This window comes from Podarcis filfolensis, assembly GCF_964270895.1.
Source record: "Podarcis filfolensis genome assembly, chromosome: 1".
NCBI classification, from domain to species: domain Eukaryota; kingdom Metazoa; phylum Chordata; class Lepidosauria; order Squamata; family Lacertidae; genus Podarcis; species Podarcis filfolensis.
In genome coordinates this window covers 53,257,517-53,276,387 of record NC_139604.1, presented here as the reverse complement: position 1 = coordinate 53,276,387, position 18,871 = coordinate 53,257,517, and the positions used below count along the sequence as shown (strand labels likewise).

The window sequence follows — 18,871 nt, the reverse complement described above, 5'->3', positions numbered from 1 at the left end:
GGAGTCTGTGAGCCTGGGCAGCGCAACCACGAAGTTATTCATCAAGCAACCTCAAATGATAGTAGGGTGAACAGCAGAGCATCCAAGAGGATCTTAAAAGGAGGGCAGAATCATGAGTGGGGAGCAGATAGGCCTTCAGATTTCCCAGACCTAAACTATATATGGCTTTAGAGGTTATAGCCAGGGATTAATTGGGTTTGGACACACGCCGCAAGCCAGTGCAAAAAGCAATACAGTCAAATGCTCCAAATAAAAGACCTCTAGTAATTGCCTGATATTCTGAGCCAGCTATAGTTACTGAACAGTTTTCAAAGGCAGCCTCACATTAGAGTGGCCCAAAGTATGTGTGGTAGTGGCCAGATCCCCCCTTTTCTGGAAGGGACTGCACCTGGCACACTCAGTGAAGCTCCTGGCCATGGCCAAACCATGCCCCTCCAAGCACTAGCAAACTGAATAATCACTCTCAGGTTAGCTTTCCAGCTGACCATATGAACTCTGTCTCACCTGGTTTAATTTTTATGTAAAACTGGGAGCAATATTGCAGTCAAATATTACGAACCAGTTTACAGGTTGCCTTCATGAGCTCAGATTACGTCCACCATAGATTTGTGATAAATAGTTTCACACAAGTACAGTTTCAACAAGAATGAAACAATTATGTAAATTGGTCCTTGGATGTGACCAAGCACCCTTTTCCAACATCCTCTATTCAGGCTTTCAACATTGCAGCTATGTTGGTGACTTGTGTGGTGCTGGAAGTGTGTTGGGCAGGAACGACCCTGAGACTCACATCGCATATCTGTGCTACACCTTTGTAGCAGTATTATATCAGTTTAGTGGTCACGGCTTCCCCCCAAAGAATCCTGGGAATTGTGGTTGCTGCTGAGAATTAGCTATTAAGAGATCCCTACCCACTGCCCCCCCCAAACAAAACCTCAGTTCAGTGGAGAGGTGGGATGACAACTGAAGCCACTTTAGGTGTCCAACTATATATTGCAGAGAATACCTGGATGTCAAGGACATCCCCCTGCCAACATACAACTCCCAGTATTGTTTGTTAAAAGAAAAGTGATGTCAGTATTTCTCTGCCCTTACTTATGCTTATCTCTGCATTCCCTGCCGGCTACTGCTCTTCTCTGGGATCACACATTCCTAACAGAGACATTACAATATGCTCTCTCTTCTTAGCTGTGCTGTGGACTATTGACCTCAGTTCCTTTCGCTTCCTCTGACCCACTGAATTGGTGGCAGTATGAGATGCAAATATAAGCCTCAAGAAGTGCCTAATGTTGCTGGCTTTATATGCCCCTATCGACACAAAGCACTTCTCTGTCCCTCTTGCCCTGTAGCAGCTGATCCATTTAGGCAGCTTGGAATCGTAAGAACATAAGAGGAGCCTGTTGAATCAGGTCAAACGCCCATCTGGATGCTCTCACAGTGGCCACCCAGATGCCTTTGGGAAGCCCAAAAGCAGGACCTCCCCACTTGTGATGTCCAGCAAGTGGTATTCAAGAGACACACTGCCTCTGACAGAGAAGGTAGAACATGGCCATTGATAGCCTGATCCTCTAGGAATTTATCCAATCCTCTTAAGGTTATCCAAGTTGGCCACCACTACATCTTGTGGAACATCTAAAACGCCGGACAAAGTGAAGCCAGCTCCAGCCACTGTACAGCCTATGATGGTTCCAAGCTAGGATCATCAGTTGTGTGGACCACTGCAAACCAAAGCATCCTTGTGCATCTGGAATGAGGGGCCTTGCAAGTAAATGCCAATCTACACATTCAGAAAAATCACATGACACAGTCTGTAAGGCACTATAATACTGGTGTGGAAATTCCACAATGGAGTGTTCCCTTGTGGCAGAAACACTGCTTACACAAAGAGTGCTATTGTGTTAGGAAGACAGGATCTAAACCTGTCTGGCATGCTGGTTAGCTAGACATGCCCCAGAGATTTTGTATGTCAGGGAAATACTTAAAACATGCAAACTCCACCGGTGTTGCACTATATTGTTTCCCCAGGCACGTACCAGTAGTTTGGTACTGAAAAACTGGGCAATAGGATATGTGGGAGCTGCCCAGAGTGGCTAGGGAAACTCAGCCAAATGGACAGGGTATAAATAATAAACATTATTATTATTATTGGAGAGCTGAGCCCACCAGTTTCTGCAGGATTAATGTTTGAGTTGTGCCCCTTCCATCCTTTTCATTAGGGATTCCCACTTAGCTCAGGTAAATTACTGAAATGTACTGCTTGTGCACGATGGTTGGAGGACTTGTCTGTGCATTGATAATGTGCCTGGCTGATGTTATTGTTGATGGAAAAGAGAGGGCACTAGGATTTGTCTTAGGCTCAGTCCTTTGGTTTGTGGTTGACTGCTGGTCATGAGTAGGGATTGCATGAGTAGCTGTCCAGCTTCCCAGCAATCTATCATCCAAAGGTTGTCTCCTGCCCTGTATGCTCAGAACTGACTCCCATAACATGTACATGGTGACACCTCTCTTATTTGAAATCCCTCACCAGAAGTAATATTTTCTGCCCACAGTCTTTAGCACCAACATATTATTTCCTATGTATTCCACCTAGTGGTGCAGCAATAAAACTGCTAGCACATTTGCAAAGCTCAGCGGGGTCTAGTATGCTTTCAAGTTGGATGGGTGACCGTGTGTTGAGATTCCAGCATTGCAGGGGGTGGCCTTTGCGGTCCCTTCCAACTCTACGATTCTATGATTATAAGTCATAATGTAGTCTGTTGGCTAATTAAGCCTAACCGTGTGTATTTGAAACAACCATATATTCCTTCTCTGCTAACTTCTGCAGCTTTTCCTTTCATATTCTCTAAAGTACCATGCACACTAATGGGGCTACATAAATCAATGCATGAAATATATTGCTGTCTGTAGACTATTACAAACTTAACCTTCTTTGAAATAATGGTCATTTTCCAGGAGTAGTTGTAGATCCTCTAAGATGGCTTTCCCCAACCTCATACTTTCCAGATGTTTTGGACTAGAGCTCCCATTAGCCCCAGGCAGCACAGTCCAGCTGGCTCAGGCTGATAGGATTTGCGTTCCAAAACATCTGGAGGGCATGAGGTTGGGAAAGGCTGCTTTAGGATGCGTCAGCAGGATTTTAGGGTTCATCCATACTTATCTTTGCTTTGCATTTGTAGGCACAGGTTCAAGCTTTCCAGATCCAGATCTGAACTCTTTTTTGCCCCACGCTTTCCCTGCAAAACCCTCTCTTTCCCATTGAATTGGAGCAAACAGCAATCCACTGAAAACCCAAATTGCCATTTGCACCTATTTGTTGTCAAAGAGTGGATTTTCCTGGGTGAAGCACTCAGACATGGACTGGAAAAGTGGGGGGGGGGGAGATGGGATGGGATGGGTGAGTTTCAAACCACTGAATCTCTGTGACTTTAGTGTTGCTATTTAAAGCTCAGTGTTCAGGTTATCCACTGAGATCACTGCATCTACAATCAGATTTTAGGTGTTGGTTTTAAAAATAAAGCAATAATATAGTATTGGCAGTGTTGGCTGCCACCCCCCTATACACACACACACACACACAGGCTTCTCCATGTACCCAAATAGTACAGGAAGGAACTTGGTTGCAGTGGCCTCTCTTTTTTACAAACATAATTTGAGTAAAAGCCTTGAGATGATAAGCGTGGTAGAATTTTGCAAGTGAGGGGTTATATTTTGATTCCTACCCCTCTGAAAAAGCTCCCTGCATGTAGTAAGGGAGAGGGCTATACAAAGCAATCCCCACTGCTGTGCCAGGGGAACCTGTGGAGTGATGGGCATTTCAATATACCGTATTTTTCGCACCATAGGACGCACTTTTCCCCTCCTAAAAAGCAAGGGAAAATGTGTGTGCGTCCTATGGAGCGAATGCAGGGGGGGAGGCAGGCGGGAAAAGCCCCCAAGAGCTGCACACAAGCTCCGTGCGCTCTTGCGGGCTTTTCCACAGGAGGGAGAAGGGACTGACTGGCCGTATCAGTCCCTTCTCCCACCTCCCAGTAAAGCCAGGAAAGCCCTGCACAGCGTCTCCGGCAAGGAGAGGCTGCACGGGGCTATGGAGTCTTTAGCCCCACGCAGCCTCTCCCGGGAGGGAGAGGCTGCACGGGGCTAAAGGGGAAGCCAAAACAGCGAGCGGGATCCATCCCGCTAGCTGCTTTGGCTTGCTCCATAGCGGCGCGCAACCGCTCCGGCAAGGAGAGGCTGCACGGGGCTAAAGGGGAAGCCAAAACAGCGAGTGGGATCCATCCCGCTTGCTGCTTTGGCTTGCTCCATAGCTGCGTGCAACCCCTCCGGCAAGGAGAGGCTGCACGGGGCTATGGAGTCTTTAGCCCCACGCAGCCTCTCCTGGGAGGGAGAGGCTGCACGGGGCTAAAGGGGAAGCCAAAACAGCGAGCGGGATCCATCCCGCTAGCTGCTTTGGCTTGCTCCATAGTGGCGCGCAACCCCTCCGGCAAGGAGAGGCTGCACGGGGCTATGGAGTCTTTAGCCCCACGCAGCCTCTCCCGGGAGGGAGAGGCTGCACGGGGCTAAAGGGGAAGCCGAAACAGCGAGCGGGATCCATCCCGCTTGCTGCTTTGGCTTGCTCCATAGCGGCGCGCAACCCCTCCGGCAGGGAGAGGTTGTGCGCAGCCTGTATGCTGCTCTTTGGGGCTGGGGGGGATTTTTTTCCCTTGATTTCCCCCCCTAAAAACTGGGTGCGCCCTATGGTCTGGTGCGCCCTATGGTGCGAAAAATACGGTATGCTTCTCTCCAGCCCTCTGAAGTGGTATGGTACAGCATTTGTTCACTACAGTCAACTGCCTCAGTCTACATAATATGAAGAAAGACTCTCCCTTCCTTCCATGGAATGGAGCAAAAGTCAGAAACACACACACGCCATCTTGAATGGTTCTGTTTTTGGTTAAACAAGTTGTCCCTCTCGTGCAGATGCAAGAAAATGAGAAACCACATCACGAATTGGTTTCAGAAGAGCTGCCCGAGGAAAAACTGCCTGAGATGGAGATCAGAGTGGTTGGTGAGGAAACTTCCACAAAGGAATCCCTGTTCAAAGTGGTCCAGACCCCTGTGAGCGAGATCGATGAGACAGCCACCCTTCCTGCACAGCTGGATAGATCTCACAGCGTACAACTTGAGGGCTACCTAGGACGGAAGCACGATATAGAGGCACCTAACAAGAGGGCTTCCAACAGGTACAGTTGAATGTTTGCATGGCTTCTGGGCTGGTCTCTTGTATGAAGAATTGGCAACAGCTTCCCTAATTAACATAGCAGCCATTGCCTACCTGGTGCCTTCTGGTTGTTTGGAACTACAACTCCCATGATCCATGACCATTGGCTAGGCTGATGGGAATTGTAGTACAAAATTTCTGGAGGGTACCACATTGACAAAGGCTGCTTTACAGAGTTGCTATTGCTGGGGGCCACCGGCAGGTAGGTCTCCACTGCAGGACAAATGAAATGAAGTCAAATCCTATGAGTTCACAACAGATCGAGGCAAATGATGAAGATTATATAGGTGGCGGGACCAGCATTGTCACCCCTGCTTGTGTGAAAGGTTCTTGGCACGTTGGGCTTTATGGAAAGGAGAGGTGAAAAGCTTTCCTGCAGTGTAAGGCCCATGCTGGCAAAGTCTTTGTGCTTGAGAGGAGATTGGGGCCGAAGCAAGTGTGGTTGTTGTGAGACTTTTCTTAGCATGACTGTAGCATTTGTGGCATACAAATGCAGGAGCACAGCACTGCAGTAGCCCAGTGAGGTCAGCTCAAAAAGGCAATATCCTTAAATTCAAGAACAAGGTGTGGTCCACAGTGCCTGTAAGTCAGGGGTCGGCAAGGTTTACCTCATCTGGGCCGGTTCGCTCCCGCGGAGATCGCTCTGTGGGCTGGATCACATCTGCGCAGACATGATTTTTGGCATCTGAGCATGCGCAGATACAATTTCTGGTGCCATGGAAGTGAGTCCCCGCTCTTCACTGCGCTGGTTTAGCATAGAGCGCGGGGACTCGCCAAGCAGGCGGCTCGGTTTGGGAACGGCTCATGAGCCAAACGACCCCGTGGGCCTCTTGGGACCCATGGGCCGCAGGCTGCTGACCCCTGCTGTAAGTCCTTACAAGTATCTTGAACTATTTTAGCCCAAACAGGTGGAATCTGATACTTATTGGCTGGTTGTGCCGCTGTCTCATGGTTGGGATATGCTGTGGAGGATAGTTGGGATATGCTCTGGAGGTTATCACCTTCCTCAAACGCTGAAACCATTGCATACCAAACATTGGATTTTAGGCTTTCAAGAAAAACTCCTAGTCATTCATATTAAGCACCATAGAGTTTATTTTGTTAAATTCTCTGACCACTTACAGTGATCAAAAAGATGGCCAAACTCACAATCTTCTCTCTAGGATATTTTTATTAGACACAGAAACGTCCAGCTGGTCTTGGCATGTTCTGTTTCATTTCATTTTGTTCTCTTAATAGACACTCCTGAACAAAGATCCTTTTAGGAATAAGTCTCTTTTGCTTTTCTTTCTCTGAAAGATCTTTTGTTTTGCCTACTACAAAAAAAATCATTAAAAAAAAAAATATCTTCAGGTATAGCTTTTGCCCCTCCTGGGGAATACAATAATAATAATGTTCTTCTGACACCAAAAGTTAAATCTGAGATTTTAAAAAACTAGTGTTACTAAAGACACTAATAGCAAATTCTATTTAAGAGATCAAAATCAAGCCCTGTTTTTCTGATTCTAGAAAGTGAGCTAGGAATGAACAAAACAAATCTTTTGAGTCTGATGGGCGGTGGGGCGGGGGGGGGGGGAGTCACGCAACACAATCCTATAAACGTTTACTCGGAAGTGAGTCCTGTTGTGTTCAATGGGCTGTGTTTCGGAATGTGGCATGCAGCCTCAGAAGAGTTTGTGTCCCCTATTGTAAGCCGTGTTTCTTCTTGGCAGGTCCTGGAATACGTTATACTGTGTGCTCAGAAACAGTGAGCTGACTTTCTTTAAGGATGCCAAAAGTTTGGCTTTGGGTGTGCCTTACCATGGAGAGGAGCCTTTCCGGCTGAAGAATGCCTTCTGTGAAGTAGCTGCTGGTTACAAGAAGAAAAAACACGTCTTCAAGTTGAGGTAAGGCCCCCAACAGCTTTCCAAAACTTTGTTCCAGTGTGAGCCAGTTTGGGTCAAACTCTAAGGCAGACAGTCTCTGGCCATAAGATTGCTGTAGATCCTTTAGCAAGATAAGCTTTGTGGGTATAGGCAATCTTCCACCTGAACAACCAAGAGGTTATCTGGGGAAATGGTGCCTTTCAAGGTGTGACTCAAGAGTGGAACGCATATTTTAAGGTCATGATTTCTGGAAAACGTTTACGCAGTCCAAAGTGATGAACACATAAGAGAACTCTTTGTTGCATCAAACCACAGGCCCATCCAGCCCAACATCCTGTTTCCCATAATGCAACCAAGATGCCTATGGGGAGCCCACAAACAAGGCATGAGCACAATAGCTAATCCCTTCCTCTGATCCTGGAGGCAGCATACAGCCAGTGTGCCTTATTCCCTGTGCATTTGTCTAATTCACATCCAAAATTAGGTTGATAGCCACCAACAGCTCTTGTAGCTGTGAGTTCCATAGTTTAACTATGCATTGTGTGAAGAAGTGCTTCCTTTTGTCTGTCCTATATCTACCACCATCCAGTTTCCCTGAGTGATCCTGGGTTTCTAGGGAAATGCGGGGGGGCACACGACACACTTCTCTTTGTCTTTTATACGCCACCCCAAACATGGGCGTAGCTAGGATTTTTGTTGGCGGGGCAGAACTGACGTGATTGGTCAGTTAGTTAAGTATTTCTATTGTTTTACTCGATCTAGGGTGGGGCAGCTGCCCCCCCCCCCCCGGCTACGTCCAAGACCCCAAATGTTGTAACCTTTCCTTCTAGGGGAGTCCCTCCAGCCCCTTGATAATTTTGAATCCCCTTTCCTGCAGCTTTCCCAGCTTGAGTTACTGAGATGCTCTTTAGTTAATCCATCTCAGCCTGTTACACAAGAAATCCCTCCAGACACCAGCATTTTCCCCTTTTATTCATTGTGTGCTTCTCTTGTTGCCTCAGATCTTTTTAGTGCACTTTGGTACATTAATTAAAATACTTATTTGCCAGAGTCACCTCAAACTGTTTGTTTGCTTATGATGACTTTTATAACCTGCCCTTCTTCCCAAATGAGCCCAGGGCAGAATTAGTTCATTGAGCAGTTTGTATGCACTGTGTTCGCTCTTCACAAGTTGCACATACTGTACAGGATTGTGAGGCAGAGCAAGGGAGTTAAACGAGGTGATGTTTTGGTATCTTCCAACTCTGTAATGATTTGGTTCTTAAAGCATGCAGTAGCACATATTTGCACTTCTCACTGTATTCAGAGAAGGATGACAAAGATGTTGAGGAGCCATCTTTGTAGAAAGGTTAAAGGAGTTTAGCCTGGAGAAGAGATGATTGAGAGGTGAAATGATAGCCATCTTCAGATGTTTGAGGGGCTATCACATAAAGGATGGAGTAGATCCCGCCCCCGTTAACTCCAGTGGAATAGGATCTGAACCAATGATTCATTAAAGGAATTTTTGACTAAACCTTAGGAAGAAACTTCCAGACAGTACAAGTTGAAACAATGGCATGGACTAGCTTGGAAGGTGTGGACTCTCCTTCATTAAATGTCTTTAAGCAGAAGCTAGATAGCCACCTATCAAGGATGCTATAGCAGTGGATTTTCTGCAATGTCAGGTTACACTAGTCCCTTCCAACTCTCTGTGTGGACCTCCTGACAAGAAGAGCAAACTCTTAGAGTCACCCTTTTAAAGTCACCCTTAGAGCCAGGTAACTTTTTTTTTTAAAGTGTATTATATAATGATTTTTGTACTTTGCAGACTCAGCAATGGGAGTGAATGGCTCTTCCATGGCAAAGATGAGGTAGGTGTTGTCATAAATCCTGGGCTTAAGAAATGAACCGTAAGTGTGTCACTGTTTCCATGTACTGAAGTAAATGGTACCACTTTGCATCATACTGTTTTGCTAATCAAAGCTTTGGCACGGCTGGGCCACTAACCATGACTGCTCATTGAATCAGCAGTCAAGTAGAGCTAGGGTCACACCCACTTGACGGCGTGGGAAGGAGCTGGAATATATTTAGGTTTTCATAAGGTAGGAGAGAAGGAGTTTGTATTTCATCAAATAACTATTTTAAGTTACTAGAGCTGGCTGACAAAATGCCACCTTGGGGCTTGCTGTTGCTTTTTGAGGACTGAGTGTATTAAGACTAGTAGCACCTGTGTGTCTGCATGCATCTCAACTGCTCTATGTATATATTTGAATTACCAGATATTAGAGGGAAAACTCCTCAAGTGTCCTGTATTCTCATAAGGGATATTGCCTTTAAATGACTGTTCCTGGAACTTTGGGGAAGTCAGGAAAGCTCAGCATTCTATTCAGAGCCAACTGAATGGCTGCAGCCATATGTAGAAATACTGGCATTAGATTGAAATGCCATGTGGAAAGCAACTAACATTGATTTCTAACAGAAAAGGAAGCAAAATAAAATGGGTCTCTAGGTAGGGTTCCGTGAGTAGAATTAATGTGCAACCTTTTTTTTAATAAGGAGATTGAGGCTGCAATCCTATGCCCATTTACCTGGGAGTAAGCACCAGTGAACTTAATGGGGCTCACTTCTAAGTAGACACATATAGGCAGTGCTTTTTTCTGGGGGTACACATACCCTTAAACATTTTGTGACTCTAAGTTTGGCCTCATTGAGGGGTAGTACTTCAATATGAGTAGGAAAATGAGAGTACCCCTAAACATTTCTTTTTAGAAAAAAAAGCACTGCAGCTGAGTATACATATCTACTCAGATGTATAAATCTTATGTGTGAACTTGGCAATTGAATTTATTGGCTTCTTAATCTATTTTGAATTGTTCTACTTTAACATTTTTTCCTTCCTTAGTTCAATGTGTTCCTGCCCCTCTGCTTTTCTCTGGGGCAGCTAGCCACAACCAGCCAATATTTTGGATGTTTTTGAAGAAACATTTAAAAATGTAGAAAGTACATAGTCAAAACTGCTGAAATGTCTTTTTGTCTTTTCTTTTGGCAACATTGCTTTGGGTAGCAATTGGCAACTGAAGTGTGTGTAAACCGGATTTTGTTGTTGGCAGGATGAGATGCACACCTGGCTTCAGGGCTTCAGCACAGCAATAATCGAATCCCAAAGCATTAAAACCAAGGCCCAAAGCCTGCCTCTGCCTTCCATCACTACCATGGACGTGAGTCTGACCAAGAAAGACAAAGAGAAGAGATTCAGCTTCTTTCCCAAAAAGAAATAGCTAGACAGGTGGCTTGGTCCAGCCAGATGCCTATGTTCTAATGTGCATAATGGGGGGGAAACCTGCATGTCCGAGTGTCCCTGGGCACTCCTGGCACCACTCAAAACACTGTTCTCATCTCCACAACACAGCCCTGCTTCTCATTTCCCACCACATCTCCATCTCTCTCCCCCACACAACCCAGGGCATCAAGCCAGTGTTTCAGGTAACAAGGCAACATCCCTGCTGCAAGCAGAGCTGTGAGGTGTGTGTCCTTGGTTGGTTCATTGGGAATGCAGAGTTCAGCAAGGCTGACCTTGTGCGTGATCATGCTTTGTACACCTCTCTGTGAACAAAGAACTGCTTCAGGGGAGAAGACAGTGTGTCGATTTCAGGGGCTTTTTATGGAAAAAAGGAGTGAAGCAGGAACCTAGCCCACCCCAAAAGAGAACTGAATGAAAACCATGATGGCTCTGGAGCAATTCTGCTTATCTCGGAGTTTGGGGAAAATATGACCTCAGCTCCTTGCCAAAAGCCCTGGTTCCCAGAAGCTGCTTTCCCAAATCGTCTGTTGGAATAGAACCGTCATGTGGAATTTCACCGTCATCTATAGCACAGGCACACCATGCATCAAGATCCAACCCTCATGCTGGAAGTCAGTTTTCTCTTTTCAGCAGGTCTGATGCTCTTCTTTGCAGGGGCATCTGTGACGTACGCACACACGCATGCACAATACCGTGTCACAAAGCACAGAACTTTCTCACCAAAAGGTTCCACCCAGAGTCCACTGCGTTGATGGCGGAATCCTTGCTCGATTATAAATGAATCAGGGTTGCAACCAAAGAGGAGAGCATGACCCATGTTCAGACTTCTGCACTAAATTGGTTAGAATGGAGATGTGTTAGAAATGTGTGTGTGTGTTTGTGAAAAAGAGAGGAAGTTTGCTCACCCGCTGCAAGCACTAGGAATACAACGAAGCTGAAGTTAGTTGCAGCTACGCCCCACTGAGAAGCAGCCTGTTGGGTTTCAGTGGACTTTAGCCACCATTAACTTTTGCTGAATTGTGCCCCACATTACTTAATGAGGTTTTTATCAGCCCCACTATATTTATGCCGGGGTTAACTTTGTGACTAGGCTGAATCCAGGTGCCCTCCCCTCCCCTGAGCTTTCTGTAAACATCTGTTCTGTGTTGGCTCAGCTCTCCAGAAGCAAATGGCTCCTCTCTTATCCCTCCAAGGATGCGTTGTGCCCAAGCATGGCCTTTGGTAATCCACTGCACTGCTTACACTTCTGTAGAATGGAGTGTGGCTTTCTCAGTTACTGTAAATGCAGTCTTAATCCCAACTGCTCCCTTCTGCAGAGACCTCTGCCTGTGATGTGTGGGTGTCCGAATGGCTGTTTAAAATATATACAGGCACATCTAGCTCTGACCTTATGATAAAGTTCACACGCCCCTTATCCAAGGAAGGAATTCATCATCCCCCCTCCCAAAGACAGATGGCTGCTCAGCTTATTTGCTCTTTTGGAACATATTGCTGGAGAGCCAATTGCTTTTGACATTGAGTGGAGCCTGGAGATTGCCTTTCCTGCAATGGCCTCTTTGCAGCGATAGTAATACTAAGGATTCTGAAAACAGCAGGCTCCCATTCTTCAGTTGTCTTTTGAGCACCCCACCCCTAGGGCTCATTGCAATTTCTAAATCATGTTTTCTTTGTGGGTGCCATATACCATACAAAAAGTGCCTTAACCTAGGGGCATCCCATTATCATCACTCCAGGAGTGCGCAGGCTCTGTAAACACCATGAACAGATTGGTTTGGATTCTCCTCGCTCGAAAAGGAAGCTATGAAACTGTCTCTTTAAGCAAAAGAGATGGGGATCCGGGGGGGGGGGGCTGTCTTTGCCTCACACCCACAGCTGTGGGAAAAAGCAGGGCTTGGCTTGACACTTACTGTCATGGATCCAGGCACCAACAGCTGAGGCTTGAGGTTTTTCCACATGTTACCTTTTGTCAAGTCTCAAAAGTGTTAAATTTTTCCAGATCTCCTGGGCTGTAATGGGTAGCTGACAATCGGCTGCCTCACTATTGTGATGAGCAGAGCAGATTCTTCCACAATGCTACATTCGAAAAGCCAATACATCTAAATGGTTTTGAATTATAGTGTTCCAGGTTGTGGAGTCTGGTAGCATTAACCCCACTGAACATTACCAGTGCAGTTATACGACGGCTTAGCTGCCAGCCTTCTCCTTTCTGCCATTATAAAACATCACTGCCATAAAAGATGATCTTCCCCCTTTTATGTTCAGAATAGGATGCACACCTAGGTGACTGCTGAACAGCAGGTTGTACCACAACCCACATATTGCAAAATTGGATTTTTAAATATGAAATTAATCAGTAGGTGCAGGGATGATTGCAAGGGGAGGTGGAGAAGAAAGTTGAAAAGCCGAGCAGGCAGCCTTACTAATTAAGCATCCCTCAATGATGCTGGTAACTGGTGCCAATTGGGGGCTGATAGGGCAAAAGGCAAGGAGACCTGCAGTAGGCTTAGCTAGAGCCAACTAAATCTGGTTTTGCCACTGTGTTCTACAAGTGCAACACCAAGACTGAGGAGCAGTGCCACACTCTTGACTGGTTCTAAGTGGGAAGGCCATGAGAGCCCCATTAGTTCTAATGGAGAAGCTTCCACTGCTTCCATAAGCCTTTCTTGCTTCCAGAGGAAGAGCAAGCAGCGCCCGTAAAGACCCTCAGTCAGAGCAGTCAACTAGTCAGTGATATAGCATGCTATTACAACAAAGACTTAAATATTGTGGATAATTTGCCACAGCACTGATATTCAAGGCATGCAGCCCTAGCCTGTGCAGATAAAGCTCACTGAAAGCAGTTAGCTTAGGCACATGTGAAACAAGGCCTATTTAAGCAGAATTCCTTTATGCTCCATTTCAAGGCTAAAACATGGAAGGATTCTCTCCACCAGGGTACTGATGGTTATTGCTAGGGAGACCTCAAAGGTGCAAAAGGGAGAGGGAACTCTTCTCTAGCAAAAACAGTGGGCACTCTTAGGAACAAGAGCCCCCAGCCTGCCTGGAATCGGCATTCTTCTGGTGACCTTGCAAAGCCGTGCTGAAAACCTGCGGGCTGCTTATCGTCAGCCTGTTCATTGGTGCCCAGACGATGATGCCAGCACTGGGGAAGAGCAGTGCGTCTTTGAGCACATGCAGAGAGGTCCCGTCCCCCCTGCCTGCCTGCCTCCCTGCTTGCAGCTGAGCAGTACTGGCACCTTTTTTTCTAGAAAAGAAAGCACTGCCTGCCATACTTACAATCTGAATGCCCCCAAAGTGGTATTTTTTCCACTCTTCCAGTCCATGCTTATAGGGGAGAGATATACTTTATCAGCCTGCTGAAGTGAACACAGAATGGCTCAACTAAGAAAAGGGGAAAAAAGCAGGATGTTTTGACTTCATTGTGGGATTTTTAAAAAATAAAATCTTATGTGAGGCAGCTCTGTCTAGGAGAGGCACCAGGCAAGGAATAGTAGGGATCCTGCAAGTTTAGGGTGACCGTTTTCTTTTAGACAACAAAGCACATGAGAATTAGGAGGAGCCGATTCTCCAGCAAATGCCACCAGGAAGAGAAATATTTACTAAACATGCTACCCGACTGCAATTGTACAACAAATATACCTTTGGGACCTCATAAGCATTCTGGCTTTAGCAAGCTCAGCCATCCCTTCCCTTCCTGGAGGATATTTTCACCTGTCAACTCCTGAGTTTCAGGTATGGTAAAATGCTCTTTTTCAGGAAGCTGAAAACACACAAAGCTAGGCTGCAATGTTATTTGAGACTATTCCTGCTGTATGACCACTGCCCTATACTAGGCTATGTGCTAAATAAGGAAGTTGCTTCAGACCTTATGTGTACTTGTTCTGCTCCCCCGTTTCTTTAACCTTTTGCTTGTGCACAGCACCATAAGCTGTGCTCCCAGACCTCTGTTTGGTTTCAGCTTGGCACGTTTCGAGTGCAGTCGTTGTCGGTGTGCCATTATGTCTCGCTGCATTGTGCTCCTACCCATTACAGACCCAGGGAGTGTTATCATTTCCCTAGCAGGAACCATTTGCTGTCTGGCAACTTGCAGCCTTCCCGTGCCTGGCTGCGCCTAGCTCTTCCTTCTTAGATCTAAAGCGACTTCACCTCCGTCAAGCGGCTCCTCCATCAGGCTTAGCTCTCCAAGACCCCACTACTAATGCAGAGGTCAGGACCTGTCAGAAGGGAGCTCCACATGCACCAGGCCCAGAACATGTTTGCTTCAGAAGAGCAAGGGCTGTTTCTTGGAGATACGGAGAACAGCTAAAGTAGCCCAGGACCTCTCCTACAGGTTTATAGGGTTTGGGGGTTCATACTCTTTTAAAAACAGCTAGGCACCAAGTTCCACCTGCTCCAATGTGCTTCCACTGTCCAGAGAAAAGAGCTAAAGCTTCAGAATGTGCTTCAGAAGCAATTTAATAACATTTTTCTAATAAATGAACAAATAAACCCTTATTGGCTCCTGGATTTTGTGTGCAATTTCTGTTCGTTAAGGGCTCACCCACAGTTACCTGCAGTGTGGTTAAAGACACTTGTGTGTAACACCTCTGCTCAAAACTCTAGATGTCCATTTTCTAACAGGCCAAGTTCAAAGTGTTACTATTGGTACGTAAAGCCTTTACCGGATTGGGACCAGTTTACTTGCAGGATCACCTTACCCCACATGTGCCTTCTTGATGGCTTGGGTCTGCAGAACTGCCGCTGTTACAGGTGCAACATAAGACCTTTTCTGCACTTTTAAGAAATCCACCTTTTCATATTGCAGCACTTGCACTTTGAAACTCCCTTCCTATTGACATCAGGCTATATTATTTTTGGCGCTTGCTTAAAACATTTCTGTTAAGGCAAGCCTACCCAGACATGGAGCAGTTACATGTGTTTTCTCTCTCTTCAGCTACTGTTATATTTAATAATGCTCTGGATGTTTTAAAATGTCCATACTGAGAATTTAAATGTTTATATTTTTGTAAACCCCTCAGTAAACCCCTTACAATCAAGCGATAGATAAATTTTGTCAAAATTAAGGAAAAACAAAACACTATGCAGTCATTTTGCTGCCTGGAACACCCACACCGTTTCAAGCTTACAAAAGAAAAGGGAGCACCCCCAAAAGTTATCTTGAATAGCTTTTAATGCAAAGTATCCTTGAACATGTCCAGAGATGATGCCTAAGGACCTCTAGGATAGTCTTTGGCAGGCAGAGGGAGGAATGGAGCAGGCCCTTGACATTTTCTGTTGTTTGAAACTCACCCTAAGAAGGTGGGCATTGCTTCTCTGCTGTTTGGTGGAGAAATAACCTCAAATACTTCCCACCCCAGCTGATGAAGACCCACTATTGCACCCTGAATCCTGCCCCTGAAATCCAGAATGTGTTTGTGCCCCCCTTCTCTCAACCATCACTGCCTACCCTTCAACCCAACATTCGATAATTAGACTGGGCAGCTGCAGCACTTTCCTGACTTGTTCCTATTTCTCCATTCAGAGCTCTCCTCTAGTGGAGCTGCATTGCTTCCTTTGGCAAAGTGTCCCATCTTAAAGACATCCAGTAATGGGGGTGGGGACAGTGATCTTTCCAGCCTGACCAGTGAATAGAATAAATCTTCTACCAAGGGATGTGCAGGTCTTTTAAGACCTCCTGGCACTATAGTGGATCAGAACCACACTAGCGTTAGCCCATGCCACTAGTGAACTTAAGAGAGCTCTGTGATGCTCAAGACTCTTCTCAATCTTACTTCTGCAGTGAAAAATCATAGGCTGCAATTCCTCCCCCCCCCCCTCCAAGTGAAGAAACCACAGCCACATTTTCTGGTCAAAAGTGGTTATTGCACAGTGCGTACAGACTGAAATGTGTACACAACCAATATTATTAAGATTATATACTATCAAACTGGAGTCTTAGATCAACCCTCTGCCAGCCACAGTAAAATCACGCTCTTAAAAATAAAAAAGTAAAGACAAAAGATAATTTGGAACAATAACTTATGGTTAGCCTATGAGACTGAGCAACAGAAGGCTCATTCATTTCTGCTGTGGCTTGGCAAAGCAAGCATTTGGTCTTGAAGGGAAAGGAAACACCTTTTCTTAGTGGACCATACGGGTAGCTGCAAAGGAGTCTCTGATTTGTGGTATGCCTGTCCTGATGGGAAGCTTCTCAGTGCTTCCCGGAAATGTGTGAAGAGTGCTTCCCAACAGCGTGGCCAATGAAGGACAGCAACCACCTGGCTCAGAATGCACAGCCATGAGCTCAGCAACTTCCCAGAGGGTAGAGGCAGCTGGACACGAAGGTTGGAGCACAATGAGCCAGGTGGCAATCCAGGTTGGAGGAGGAGGAAGAGACTGTCACCCGTCCTTTCTCCTCTCAAGGAGCTGGGGGAGAAAATGACGTCCACTCCAGAACCATCCTAGTTCATAAAAGAGGGCTTAGCAGCATGGGAGCAACAGACATAGGAGCTCAACTGTTGGAATTGAGGGTCTGGAATTTCTCCCTCAGGTTCTTTACCAGGCTCTGCTGGCTGCTGTCTGTTTTCTCCCGGCAAACCTGCTGAAGTGCTTTGTGGGGAGCTGCTTCCTGGAGGTCCTCCTCACGCCTGCGGTATTCTTCTGAGTCCTGGTAGGCCTTGCACCTCTCCACCACGGCCTTGAGAGAGATCTTCTCCCGGGACGTAGGGGAGCGAATCTGCACATAGCTCTCGTCCGGGTCGACAGTCACATCCAGCAGCTTTTCCATGACAACCACTCGCTGACGGTTCTCCAGAGAGGTCTCAGCCGTAACGCTCAATTCCTTGTGCGCGTCGCAGGCGTGGCCCTGGAGGATGGAGTCCGGTGGAGCTTCCCTTTTGCAGCCTGGCATGCCCCCTTGCTGGGGTTTGTCCGCTGCCTTCACAATCCTCTTGGAGCACTGGTGCTCCTCCAGAGCTCTACCAGCTGTATCCACCATTTTTTCAGGGGCTGAGCGGCTCCTGTTGACGGGTTGCGGCCTGCACTTCTGATTCCCTGATGGACAGGAATATTTGGACCTGAGCTCCCGCACGTCTGGCCAGTTGAACTTCTCAGCTACGACGGGGCTGAGGGGGCTGCAAGACAGGGTGCTGCTGGTGGGGGAGGCAAGCCGCGGGCTGCTGGAGGAGGGGCTGAAAGAGAAGCGCTTGGGGGACTTCTCCAGGGACGAGGTTGACGATGTGGGGAGAGTCAGTGGGCTGGCCTCCTGCAGCAAAACTTGCTCGTAAGTATTGGGGAGGGTTAAGGCTGGCTTCCGTTTGCCTAGAAGAAAAACCAGCAAGGAATGAGTGAGGCAGCAATAAGGCAAGGGGTTTGCTGGGTGGGCAGGCTGCAACAGTGGTCCCCCTCACTCCCCAATCTCAGCAGCTCCATTTTTGTCGGCTGAACAGCAGCTATGCTGTTTCCCTTTAAAACAGCAAGGAGGGAAAGAGGCTCCTAGAGACTGTTCAGCTTGAGGAGTTGAGAATTGCCAAGTTCTTGGGCACTTTGGTGAGGACCCTTGTTAAAATATCCTAGAGGTGGAGGTTTGTCCTAGTGGAAACCTTTCGTGTTCAGATATATCCAAGCCAGAAAGTTCCCTCCCCGTTTACCTCTGCAATCCCCTCTGGGGCCTCTATCAATTCCATCTCAGATATACAGTAGCTGAATGGGGCACCTGGGGCTTCTCCAACAGAGGGAGAAGCAATGGAATTAATTGAATTAAGCTAAATCAGGGTGGAAAACCTTTCTCGGCTCAAGGGCCAGAAACGACTCCTACCTTTGCACTGTAAACTACATTTCAGAGGTTGTTATAATCCCCCCTGCCCTCTCTAGCCAGGCAAGAAAAGAGGCATTATCACACTTCAAGGGCACAATCTGGTCAGGAAAGAGCACCTGAGGTGGTGTGGAGCAGGCCTGGATAAGGGCTGTGGCCAGGGGAAAGAGGAAGGTGTGTGTGGCTAGGACAGAGCTCTGAGGAGACTGGATACACTGGGGCAAGAGTTCCCCCAGCACTGAGAAAAAGGCAGAGTTCAGCAGTGAGTGCGGCCCAATGCAGGAACAGGCTGGAGAGATGGAGCCCCCTTCCTTCAGTTCAGACCATTTCAACTTTCTCCTAGATGCCAGGAAAGAGAGTTTTCTCCCCAGAACGTCTCTTTCTATCTCCAGAATCTCCAGATCTGCAAATCTGTTCTCTTTGCACAATGTTTACAAATTGTGCTTTTTCCCGGTTTGGGGGTTGGACAGAGCTCACCAAACACAACTGCCCCAGGGAAAGAAATAGGAGCATGGAAAGCTGTCTTGAGGATGCTGGGAGGTCTGAAAAACAGGCCACCCACTTGGGCTTTTGCCATTAAAGTAGCACAGGTTCATGGTTTTGAGCAGCCACAAAAATGTGGCGTGTGCACTGCCTCTTGGGTCCTCCCTGCCCAGGTGATATTCCTCTGGCCCAGC

The 18,871-nt window shown here is 46.8% G+C and overlaps 2 protein-coding genes across 13 annotated transcripts in view; one reads left to right on the top strand and one right to left on the bottom strand.

The window, feature by feature from the left end:
* Positions 1-14,896, top strand: part of SPTB (spectrin beta, erythrocytic) — a 92,395-nt gene extending 77,499 nt beyond the window's left edge. For all 12 annotated transcript variants that reach the window (XM_083591407.1, XM_083591390.1, XM_083591404.1 and 9 more), the window contains 4 exons: positions 4,957-5,219; positions 6,970-7,143; positions 8,930-8,972; positions 10,212-14,896. In XM_083591407.1, coding sequence (XP_083447533.1) covers positions 4,957-5,219; positions 6,970-7,143; positions 8,930-8,972; positions 10,212-10,379 — 648 coding nt within the window. In that variant the 3' untranslated portion in view covers positions 10,380-14,896. The remainder of the gene's footprint in view (positions 1-4,956; positions 5,220-6,969; positions 7,144-8,929; positions 8,973-10,211) is intronic.
* A 663-nt stretch (positions 14,897-15,559) lies between these two features.
* The window catches only part of PLEKHG3 (pleckstrin homology and RhoGEF domain containing G3), a 53,004-nt gene continuing 49,692 nt past the window's right edge, over positions 15,560-18,871 (bottom strand). Inside the window, exon 19 of the mRNA XM_083581440.1 lies at positions 15,560-17,701. Coding sequence (XP_083437566.1) covers positions 16,893-17,701 — 809 coding nt within the window. The 3' untranslated portion in view covers positions 15,560-16,892. The remainder of the gene's footprint in view (positions 17,702-18,871) is intronic.